The 10,814-nt window shown below is 62.6% G+C and overlaps 1 protein-coding gene across 2 annotated transcripts; it reads right to left on the reverse strand.

The window, feature by feature from the left end:
* Positions 1-1,409: 1,409 nt before the first annotated feature.
* Positions 1,410-9,949, reverse strand: MATK (megakaryocyte-associated tyrosine kinase). Of its 2 annotated transcripts, XM_007460507.1 has the most exons (14): positions 9,701-9,806; positions 9,144-9,231; positions 8,421-8,480; positions 7,931-8,044; positions 7,729-7,844; positions 7,421-7,640; positions 5,799-5,892; positions 4,313-4,378; positions 3,066-3,165; positions 2,906-2,990; positions 2,747-2,820; positions 2,437-2,632; positions 1,971-2,057; positions 1,410-1,875 (listed from the first exon to the last, which is right to left on the reverse strand). In XM_007460507.1, exons 2-14 carry the CDS (start codon positions 9,147-9,149, stop codon positions 1,636-1,638), a joined length of 1,458 nt encoding a protein of 485 aa, XP_007460569.1. In that variant the 5' UTR covers positions 9,150-9,231; positions 9,701-9,806; the 3' UTR covers positions 1,410-1,635. The 2 variants fall into 2 exon arrangements, with proteins under 2 accessions (XP_007460569.1, XP_007460570.1); XM_007460508.1 differs by lacking the exons at positions 7,421-7,640; positions 9,144-9,231 and adding an exon at positions 6,371-6,590 and having other exon boundaries at positions 9,701-9,949.
* Positions 9,950-10,814: the final 865 nt, after the last annotated feature.

The following is a 10,814-nucleotide window of genomic DNA, read 5'->3' on the forward strand; positions in this document are numbered from 1 at the left end:
CTGTACGGTGGGCTGGGGCCCTGTGGAGTGGGGGCAGGTAATTCCCCTAACGCTTCGTCACTTGGAAACGCTAAAGAGCTGCTCTGTTCACAGGCCCCATTTAGCTAATTGGCTCCAGGTGGGTTAAGAGGCGCAGGAGGGATTTGGGTGTTAGGCGCAGGGGGCTTTGGCGATTTAGCAGGATGTGGCTGAAGGTCCAGACGCTGTGTCAGCTTAGAGCACCGGATTAGGGGCAGGCCAGGGCAGTGCGGGGCCACCTTCCATCTGGATTAGGCGGGGGCCAGGCCACTCTCAGCCCCTCCAGCCTCCCACCCTTCATTTCTCCCCCAGGAAGAATCGCTAAACCCCTTCAGGTGCTGGTGGGGAAACTGAGGCCAGAGGGTGGGCGGGGCTCAGGGGGGGAACTGCAGGAGGTCAGTGTGACCTTGAGACATTTCTCTGGCTCCGCTCAGGCAGGGGTGGGGCAGTCAAGGTGGGAGGCCGTGCTGTGGCCTGGTGTCCCCTCACAAGCTCAGGGGGTCCTGGGGAGGGGCCCACACCGAGCTGGCCAGAAACCCCCTCTCCAAGCAACCTAGAGGCTGGCTGTCTGGGAGCGGCATCAGAGAGAAGGTGGCTGACGGTCACAGGTAATAGCTGAGCACTAGCTGTGTGCTCTCAGTCCTTCACTGGTGTGAGCCCTCAGCGTCCTCACGTCTCCCCCGGAAGAGACGCCTGATCATAGAGGAGGCTTTGGGGGCCCGTGGAGGGGGGCCACCCCTCTAGTTTGTCCAGGACACCCCGAGTTTAGCACTAACATCCCCCATCCCAGACACGCCCTCAGTCTGACGCAGTGGCTCACGGCAAGCCTGGGCCACACAGCTACGGGTCGAGTCAGGATTCGAAGCTGGGGGTGCAAGCCCGGAGGCCCAGCCCCAGCTCGAGAGTGGACAGGAGGGGCAGGGCCTTGGGACAGGCCGTGCGGCTGGCTTTTTTCAGCGAGTGTTCCCTGGAGTCACCGGGTGAGGCTGTTGGGTCGTGACAGGTGGAGGACGTAGCCACACTGGAGCACCCCAGGAGGGGACAAGGGGCAAGGCTGAGGAAAAGAGGATGCCAGGACAGGGGACTCGGATGTCCACAGCCGCTGGCACTCTCCCACTGTCCTTTGCACCTGGGACACTGAGGGCTACGGTGGGGTCCTTGCCACCAAAGGAGGTGGCAGACCCGTGGGTGATGGCAAGTGGCTCCACGGGTGGCTGTGATCCCTGGCCTGGGGGGGTCTCCTGGCCCCATCCCAGGGGAAATATATGCCCCTCTGGGCTGCAAGGTCCTAGCCTGGTGAACCCCTCAGTGGGCAGACAACTGGGCAGGCAGATCACCCCCGGTAAGTGATGGGGCCCCCAGAGTGGTAGCAGAGAGAGACTCAGACACCCAGTCCTTGGAACCAGTCTTTATCCAGGCACTAATCCTTCACTTCCCTGGGGCCATGGTGCTCACGGGCTGCCCAGAGCCCCCCCCACCACCCGACGCAGCCTGCCCCTGTGATGTGAGCCGGGCGGGCAGCTTGCTGGCCCTGCCACTCCTCAGGCCTGGCCCGAGTCCCCACCCTGTGCCCCCCACTGTCTCAGTTCTCTGGGGCCCGAGGCCCCAAGGGCAGGGTCAGGGCTCCTGGCTGCGGGGCAAGGTGGGACCGTCTGCATCCTGCCCCCCGTTGGGGGCCGAGGCACCCACGCTGCGCAGCTCCCGGGCCAGCTTCTCAGCCAGTTTGCGGAAGGGCGGCCGGCGAGCAGGCTCAGCCTCCCAGCAGCTGCCCATGAGGGCGTGGATGGGACCCGGGCAGCCCTCGGGGGGCTCCATGCGGTACCCCTTCTCCACGGCCTCTGACACCTCCTTCAGCGACTACGGGCAGAGGGCACGCCGGTGTGGGCTGGGGGTCAGGGTCACGACCCCTAGACCTGCGGGGTACCCAGCGCCGCCCCCCCGCCCCTGCTCACCATCTTGGGGTATGGAGCCCGGCCGTATGAGAAGACCTCCCACAGCAGCACCCCAAAACTCCAGACGTCCGACTTGCTGGAGAACTTCTGTGGGGCCGGAGATCAGGGGGAGTGGGACCCCTCAGGGCTTCTGCCCCAGCCCCTGCTTCCTCCAGAAAGTCCCCCTGGGTTGATCTTTAGTCCCAGGTCTCCTCCCAATAGGCTCCTGCCTCTGAATCCGCCCCACCCCTCAACCCAGACTCAGTGCAAGAATGAGGTTATTCTTGCTCTCACTTGCTGAGCCCAAGACTGTTTCAGAAATGAGGAGACCAAGGCCCAGACTGGGGCTTAAAGGAACAATTATGGGCCAAGGGCTTACCAGGGAGGCGGAGCCAGTCCCTTGGAGGTTCAGAGAGGCAAGAGACAGGCCCAGGGTCGCACAGTGGAGCTAGGGTTCCAAGGGCCCTGGGGGGTAAGGGGGGCTCACCCCGTGTTTGAGAGCCTCGGGTGCCGTCCACTTGACTGGAAGCCGGCTGGAGTCCAGCCCCTTCCGCTCGGCTTTGGCCAGGCCAAAGTCGCTGACCTTGGCCACCAGGTCCTCGGACACGAGGATGTTCCGGGCGGCCAGGTCTCGGTGTACCAGCTTCTTGCTCTCCAGGTATTCCATGCCCTCGGCCACGTGCCTGGAGTGGAGGGGTAGTGGGCACAGGGCTCGGGTGCCTGGACCACAGACTCCCAAGGCCGGGCTCCTCCCTGCTCCATGCCTCAGTCTCCCTGCCCCCGGGAGCCCCACTCACAGGGAAAACTGCAGGAGCTGCGGGGTGCTCACAAGGGCCCGGCCCCGCGTCCGTAGAAAATTCACCAGGTTACCCTGTGTGGGAGACACGGGTAGGGTGAGGGCTGCTGGAGGCTGCTCGGCTGCCGCACCCGGCCTGACCCTCAGGCCCTGCCCCCACCTTGCTCACGTGCTCCATGACGATGTAGAGGCCCTGGTGCAGGATCACACCCAGCAGACGCACCAGGTTCTTATGCTGCATCTTCCTGGGGGCAGGCGGGTGTGGGGTGAAGGTGGCTTGGACCCCCACCCCAGGGTGCCCTCCCCTCACCAGGACTCACGTCATGACCGCCGTCTCGTCCAGGAAGGCCTGGGCTGTCACGTCACACTTGATGTTCTTCACGGCCACCTTCTGTCCCAGGTACTCACCCTGCAGGACGGCTGGGGGCCGGTGGGAGAGGAGATCAGGACCCCACAGAGATTGGACAGACACAGTGACATACCCACTCACACTGACCCCCAAGGATGCCGATGCAGCGGTGGGTCCCCAGGCCTGGAAACCCCTCCCCTACAAGCTCCAGATCCCTGAGCAAAGAGAATCACCTAAACCAGTCTGCAAACTCCAGCCCTCGGGCCCAATCCAGTCCCAACGTGGGTTTTTTGCAAGGCTCACAAGCTCAGAATGGGATTTTACATTTTTAAATGGTTGGAAAAAGATCAAGAGAAGAATATTTTATGACATGAAAATTGCACAGAATTCAATTTCAGTGTCCATAAATAAAGTTTTATTGGCACACGGCCATGCCTGTTCATCTCCCTCCGGCCTGTGGCTGCTTTCCTGCTACAAGGACAGAGCTGAGCAGATGTAACAGATGGAAAATACACACACTGCAGCCCTTTCCAGAGAAGGTCTGTGAGCCCTGATCTAGGCCCTGGGGCCTTCCAGGATAATAACTTCAGGCAACGGCAACAAAACAGAGGGAACAGGGACTTCCCTGGCAATCCCAGCGTTTCACTGCAGGGGGCGGGGGTTACATCCCGGTTGGGGACTAAGATCCTCCATGCCATGCAGTGTGGCGGGGGTGGGGGTGGGGTGGAGAGCACATTATGTATTTCCATTTAAGAGACTGAAAAGCTGAGGTCCAGGGGAGCAGCAACCTGCCCAGAGCCGCAGGTCACCACTCAAACCCAGGGTCATTCCACAAATATCTGTTGGGGACGTCCTCCACGCTGGGCGCTCTACCGGGTGCTGGCAACAGGAGACATGGTGTCACAGGCACCAGTGGTGGGAAAGAAGAATGTTGAACAAAAATGACCCACGATTAAGGTGGGGGGGGTGGACAACAACAGAACAAAAGAGGGACCAGAGGGACCAGTGTGCACCAGAGCCCAGGGTTGTGAAGGGCTCACACCCGCTGGGTGCCTGCCTGAACTACCTTTCTCCTGGCCCCGGCTGTCGTGAACCTCCTTTCACAGAGAGGAGCCCTTGGGCTCTCAGCTGCACAGCAAGTAGGTATCAAATGTGGATGTGAATTCATCTCTGGGACGCCCCCACCCTCCTTCAGCCCCTGCCAGGCCCCCCGCTCACCTCCAAACTCTCCTTCTCCGATCTGCGCTCCCAACGTCAAATGCTGCAGGTTCAGTAACCAGCCGGCTGTCGGGGGGAGACCCGGTCAGAGGGCTGCCAGGTGCCAGCCCCTCCCACGGCAGCTCCACCTGGCGGGAGACCAGGCCGTGTGGCATGCGTCCCCACAGTGGCCCAAGGGCGCGTCTGAGGCTCCGCACTCCTGGTACCAGTTATCAGGCGGCCAAAAGCAACAGAGCCCTTCTCTGTTCCGTCTGGAGACTGTCTCCTTCCAAGGACCCTGTGGGCTCTTCCTTTACGATCCTTTATCCCTGACCACCCAGGGACACACACACGGGCCAAAAAATACAACAGAGTTTGGTAAAGCTTCCAGAACCTTCTGGTAAAGGTTCTGGAAACTTCCAGAATCTTCCAGCACTCTAAGTCATCATCTGTGTTCCAGCTTCCCTGATCTTTCTCTCAAGCACCCCTGTGTTCTTCCCCCCCCGCCCCCAGCAGGTTCTGTAGGTCTCCTCCTCTACCTCCCCAAAGCCCCGCTCCAAATCACGAGCCCTTGAGTACAATCAGGCACGGTGACACCAGCCTCCACCCAGGTGCCATCCCCAAGACACTTCCAAGGAGACAGCCACGATCACCAGGTTCAAAAGGGGTGGCCACAGTAGGGCACATTGGCTCTGAGCATGGAGGATTTCACTCCTCAAGGACTGGAAAGGCATTTCAGGTGAGGGGAATAGAAGGCACAACAGTACAGAGGCATGAGAGGAAACGAGGAGTCACAGAACCCCAGGGGCTTGTGGAATTGAGGAAGGGCTTTGTAAATGAAGCAGGAAAGATAGCTCAGCCACAGGGGAGGGTTCTGGAAGGCAGTGGAGCTGCCCAAACTCCATCCTTTAGGCAGGGGAGTGATATGGGTGATTTTCACAGTAGACAGCAGCCTCTGAGGCCACAGGGTTTGGGAGGAAGGAGGACACTCTCTCAGGGAAGAGGTGGTCCGACTGGACTGTCTGAGGCTGGGCTAGGGCAGGGGCAGCCAGGCAGGGAGGGGCCGAATTTTATTTCTTATTTTTTGGCGGCGCCAGGTGGCTGTGGGATCTTAGTTCCCCGACCAGGGAGTGAACCCTTGCCACCCCCTGCAGGGGAAGCGTGGAGTCCTAACCACTGGAAGTCCTGGGGAGGGGCCAGGTTTAACAAGTGTTAAAACTTGGCCATGGAGGCGGTGTGGGAGGGTGGGGGACGTCAAGGATCTGCCCAGGGTGTCTGGCTCAGGGATGATGGGAACAGAGGCAGGGGTCGGGGTGGGGGGAAGCAGCAGGTGTGAGAACCAGATCAATATTGTGCCCCACCCCGCCCAAGGGCAGCCCAGGTCTTCTGCCTGCAGAGCCAGGCACAGTGACCTGCTCAGGTGATGTGGCCTTGGCCCTGTGCCCAGGCCCCAGGGCCTGCCTCCCCAGGCCAGGCTAACACTGAGCAGAAGGGCGGGGCCCCCTACCCTTGGCCAGCTCCTCCTCCGCTGACTTGGTGCCCTGCTTTCTCTTGGGTTTCACCAGCTTCGTGCAGATGGCCCCCTTGTCTTTGCTGTAATGCTGCAGGGTGGGGCAGGGCAGAGGCAGCCATGAGCCCACCCCGTGGGTGAGGGAACCCCTGCATCCCATCCCCTTCCTAGGGGGGATCTCTGGATGGGGTGGGTGGGAGCTGGGGAAGAGGAGAGGGGGTTCGTTCCCACAGGACTCTTTAGGCTGGTTTCCATGGGAACAGGAAAGGATGCAGACTAGCAGGAAACAGGAGGATGGGGAGTGTCTTGGCATTGGTGTCAAATTGGAGGTTCCTAGGTGTCCCCAGAGGAGTCACCCCAGTCTCTGGAGGTGGGACCTGAAGGACTCAGACCAACTGTAGGGTTTGGTGGCCCATGGAAACCAGCCCCTCCTTCTCCCCATTGGGGAGCAGACACCTCTGGGGTGCCATGTCCAGTCAGCCGTCGGGATAGGGCGGAGCCTGGCATCCCTCCATCTCCGCAATCGGGGGGCATGGGCTCTGGGGTCCCGGGCCTGTGGCCTGCCGCACCTCCACCATATCCATGAGGTTGCAGAAGCAGACCGCCTCGTCGATGGTGAGGTGACCGTCGCGGTGCAGCACACGGTAGTGGATGACGTCACGGCCGAAGCTCACGCACAGCACGTAGTCGCCCGGGTGCCGCGCGGACTCTCGCACCAGGAACAGCCCGTCCTCGGGCGGCTGCAGCTGCTGCACAGCCTCCTGGCCCGAGATCTTCCCGTGGAACCACCTGCGGCCGGCGGCGGGAAGGCGGGCTGGGCATGGCTGGCCGGCCCCGCTGACCCCGCCCCGGTCCCGGTCTCTTCCCCACGACTCACGGCATGAGGCTGAGCTTGGGGTCCGCAGAGAGGGCCTCGCGCTCCCGCAGTGCGCCCGCCGCCAGCAGCCCCTCCTGCCCGCTGGCGTGGTGCTTGGCGCGGTACCAGCTCTTGTTCTGCGGGAAGGGAGCCAGGTGGGGTCGGTGGGATGGTTTCCTGGCGGAGTCCCCTCTCCCCAGGCACACGTCCCCTCCCCGCTCACCTCGCAGGCCTCCAGGATGGTGACCACGTCACCCTTGCGGAAGGCCAGCTCCCCGGGCTTGGGGCGCGTGTGCTCATACTTGGTGATGCATTGGGTGCCTGGGGCCCAGCGCCTCTAGTGGGGGGGGGGGGGCCCTTCCTAGGGGGGATCTCTGGATGGGGTGGGTGGGAGCTGGGGAAGAGGAGAGGGGGTTCGTTCCCACAGGACTCTTTAGGCTGGTTTCCATGGGAACAGGAAAGGATGCAGACTAGCAGGAAACAGGAGGATGGGGAGTGTCTTGGCATTGGTGTCAAATTGGAGGTTCCTAGGTGTCCCCAGAGGAGTCACCCCAGTCTCTGGAGGTGGGACCTGAAGGACTCAGACCAACTGTAGGGTTTGGTGGCCCATGGAAACCAGCCCCTCCTTCTCCCCATTGGGGAGCAGACACCTCTGGGGTGCCATGTCCAGTCAGCCGTCGGGATAGGGCGGAGCCTGGCATCCCTCCATCTCCGCAATCGGGGGGCATGGGCTCTGGGGTCCCGGGCCTGTGGCCTGCCGCACCTCCACCATATCCATGAGGTTGCAGAAGCAGACCGCCTCGTCGATGGTGAGGTGACCGTCGCGGTGCAGCACACGGTAGTGGATGACGTCACGGCCGAAGCTCACGCACAGCACGTAGTCGCCCGGGTGCCGCGCGGACTCTCGCACCAGGAACAGCCCGTCCTCGGGCGGCTGCAGCTGCTGCACAGCCTCCTGGCCCGAGATCTTCCCGTGGAACCACCTGCGGCCGGCGGCGGGAAGGCGGGCTGGGCATGGCTGGCCGGCCCCGCTGACCCCGCCCCGGTCCCGGTCTCTTCCCCACGACTCACGGCATGAGGCTGAGCTTGGGGTCCGCAGAGAGGGCCTCGCGCTCCCGCAGTGCGCCCGCCGCCAGCAGCCCCTCCTGCCCGCTGGCGTGGTGCTTGGCGCGGTACCAGCTCTTGTTCTGCGGGAAGGGAGCCAGGTGGGGTCGGTGGGATGGTTTCCTGGCGGAGTCCCCTCTCCCCAGGCACACGTCCCCTCCCCGCTCACCTCGCAGGCCTCCAGGATGGTGACCACGTCACCCTTGCGGAAGGCCAGCTCCCCGGGCTTGGGGCGCGTGTGCTCATACTTGGTGATGCATTGGGTGCCTGGGGCCCAGCGCCTCTAGTGGGGGGGGGGTGCCGAGAGGGGAAAAGGGGTCATGAGAGAGATGCGGGGTGAGGGGAGAGAGAGGCCCAGAGGAGAGAGAAAGACTGGATTGAGGCAGAGACCACAAACAGCACACAGGGAGAGAGCAGAGGAGAGAGGGCGAGGGAGCGAGCAGAGGACATATCAGAGTCACAGAGCCGGGGCCCAGGGCAGGAGGGCAGGAGGAAAGGGTGAAAGAAGAGCAACAGCAAGTGATAGAGGAAGACTGGCACACACAGCGCCAAGAGGCCACGGGTCAGAGAGTAAACCTCCCACTCCCCATGGAGTGGAGCTCCTGTGGACTGAGCAGAGGAAGGGCCGGGGCACAGGCACCCAAGTTGGGGGTACTCACCGTTGGCATCCTGGCTGAGATGGGTGAGGGGTGCCAGGCGTGGAGGAAGCGAGGGCTCCCCTGGGGAGGGGGCAGAGACCAGCTGGAGAGCCCAGATTCAAGCGAGGCTGGGGCCCCAGGGGCCATGACTACCACTTCCAGCTCAGGCCAGGTGGAGGTGACAGCCAGCCGGCCTCCCCAGGCTTGTAGGGGCTCCCCAAGCCCCTCTGGGGAGGTGGTCTTTCCCTGGAAGAGTTCCTTAGCATGGAGCCTGGCCCCGCCATCATCCCCAAAGGGAAACTGAGGCACAAGGCAGGCACAGAGCAAGTGGTCAGGGGCTGACTCAGGCCCCAGCAGCCCACACAGTGCGTGGGGAGCTTGGAGCCACCTAATGGAGCCTGGTTCTTCCTCTTTTCTGGTAAGTAGGCAGGGACAGGACAAGGAAATAGAGGATGATTCAAGGTCATTCCTAAGAATCTCTGACCCTGAAGGGGGTGGGGGCCGGAGCAGTGCAGCCCTGCTGGGCTCCTGTGGCCGCCAACTGAGCCTCTCTCCTCTCCCACCCCACGCCGACCCAGGACGGACACACAAAGTCCCTCGCTGCTGCTGGGGCAAGGGCATTTCCGCCCCCTGCTTCCCCTATGGACCCCACCAGGTGGCTGGGCAGTGGGACAGGTTGGGAGGGGTGAGTCTCTGCTCCTCGAATATGTGCCCCCAGAAATCCCCAGCCCTACGTGTACTCACACGCATACTGATCCACGTACACACAGAAACACACAGGTGGACACAGGTACCCACAGGCACGCGGGTATGCAAGCAAAAGCAGGTTCTCCTAGAGACAGTTGTGCACACACGTCTACACGTGTGAACACATGCACAAACTCTCGGACATTCGGAAACGTGTGTACCGGCCCCCCTCCCCACCACACACAAACCCGCACTTGAACACCTGGGCGCCAGACACTGGGCCACTCGGGCACGCAGAGCTACACGCAGGGCCGCGCACACGCAGCTCGGAGACACGCGCACATCCCTCCACGTGGACCCGCGGATACACACACCCAGGGGCTTGCAGACGCGCACACCCGCACCCACAAAAATACCCCCCCACCCCACCCCGCTCCTGGTCGCATCTAACCACCCCCGCCCCAGCCGCGTACCGGACGCGCGCCCCGGACGCGCACGCTCGCGCTTGCACACCGGCCCCTCCCGCGCTCGCCCGGCATACCTCCACCCGCGAGCCCTTGGGGTCCCCGCACTGTCCCACCGTCTCTCCCCACCATCCCCACCGGCGCGCTCACCTGTTCAGGGGTCGCCCCTGGGCCGCACCCCGCGCCCGCCCCCAGGAGGGCCCCCGCGCGCCGGCTGCGCACCCCGAGGCGGCCCCGGCTGCACAACTTGGAGCAAGTTGCTCCGCTTCCTCATTTTGGGGGGGAAGGCTGGGATTGAGGAGGTGGGGAGCGGGAGGCGCGGCGGACTGGGAGGCCCCCGCGGGTCCTAGCGCCGGCCGTACTGCGGTCTGCTTAGCGCGCCGCCGCTGCCGGCGGCCCCTCCCCGCCCCGCCTCCGAGGCCCCAGGCGCCTCCCGCGAGGCCCGGGCGGGGGCTGGCGGCGTTCTCGGGCTCCACGCCGCTCCCCGGCCCGGCGCTACGGGGCGCGCACCCCTGCCCATTCCGGGAACCCACACCTTGGAGCGTGGAGCTAGTGCCAAGCGAGCACAGGGAGGGGAAGGAGAGTGAGCTTCCCGTCCGGGGAGGTAAGCAAGCCACAGAGCGCAGACAACACGGTGGACCCTTCTGACTGGGATTCCAACGCCCTCAGTCAACTCCTCTAACAACAAGGATCTCATTTCAGTACCTGGCCCCTGGAGAGGGCTGCTGGTGCCTGGAGCAAAGAAAGCCCTCAAAATGTCAACCACTATGAATATCCTTATCATCATCAACGACATTAAGAGAAAATTGGGGCCACAGGAAAAAAATCATCTGGAACTGGAGGCCTCCTGGCAGAGCAGCCATCCTTGGACAGTAAGAGTGGGGCCTCCACAGCGCCAACGCAGCTGTGCCAGAGGCAGGTGCTGCCCCCTCCCAGCCTCAGTTTCCTCCTCTGTAGGGCCAGGCAGCACCAGCTTCCAGCTCAGAGGACAACTTGATGAGCATTTGATGGCCTGGGGGCCTGGCTCCCAGCTGTCGCTCTGCGATCTCCCTTACAATTCTTTCTGTGAGTGGAGGACTCCGCTTGGACAAGGATGAAGCTGATCTCAGCAGGGTGATGAAGCAAGATGCCCAGAATTTAAGTTTCTGGTACCCCAAAAGGCTGTCTGTGCCTCTAAGGTGTCATGTGACTTCTGGCAATAGAGGCCCAGTTACAAGAATTACAGATATTCAATATCATGCAATATTATGCAACAAAAACTAGG

Source organism: Lipotes vexillifer, unplaced genomic scaffold (assembly GCF_000442215.2).
Source record: "Lipotes vexillifer unplaced genomic scaffold, Lipotes_vexillifer_v1.1 scaffold1011, whole genome shotgun sequence".
Classification (NCBI taxonomy): Eukaryota; Metazoa; Chordata; class Mammalia; order Artiodactyla; family Lipotidae; genus Lipotes; species Lipotes vexillifer.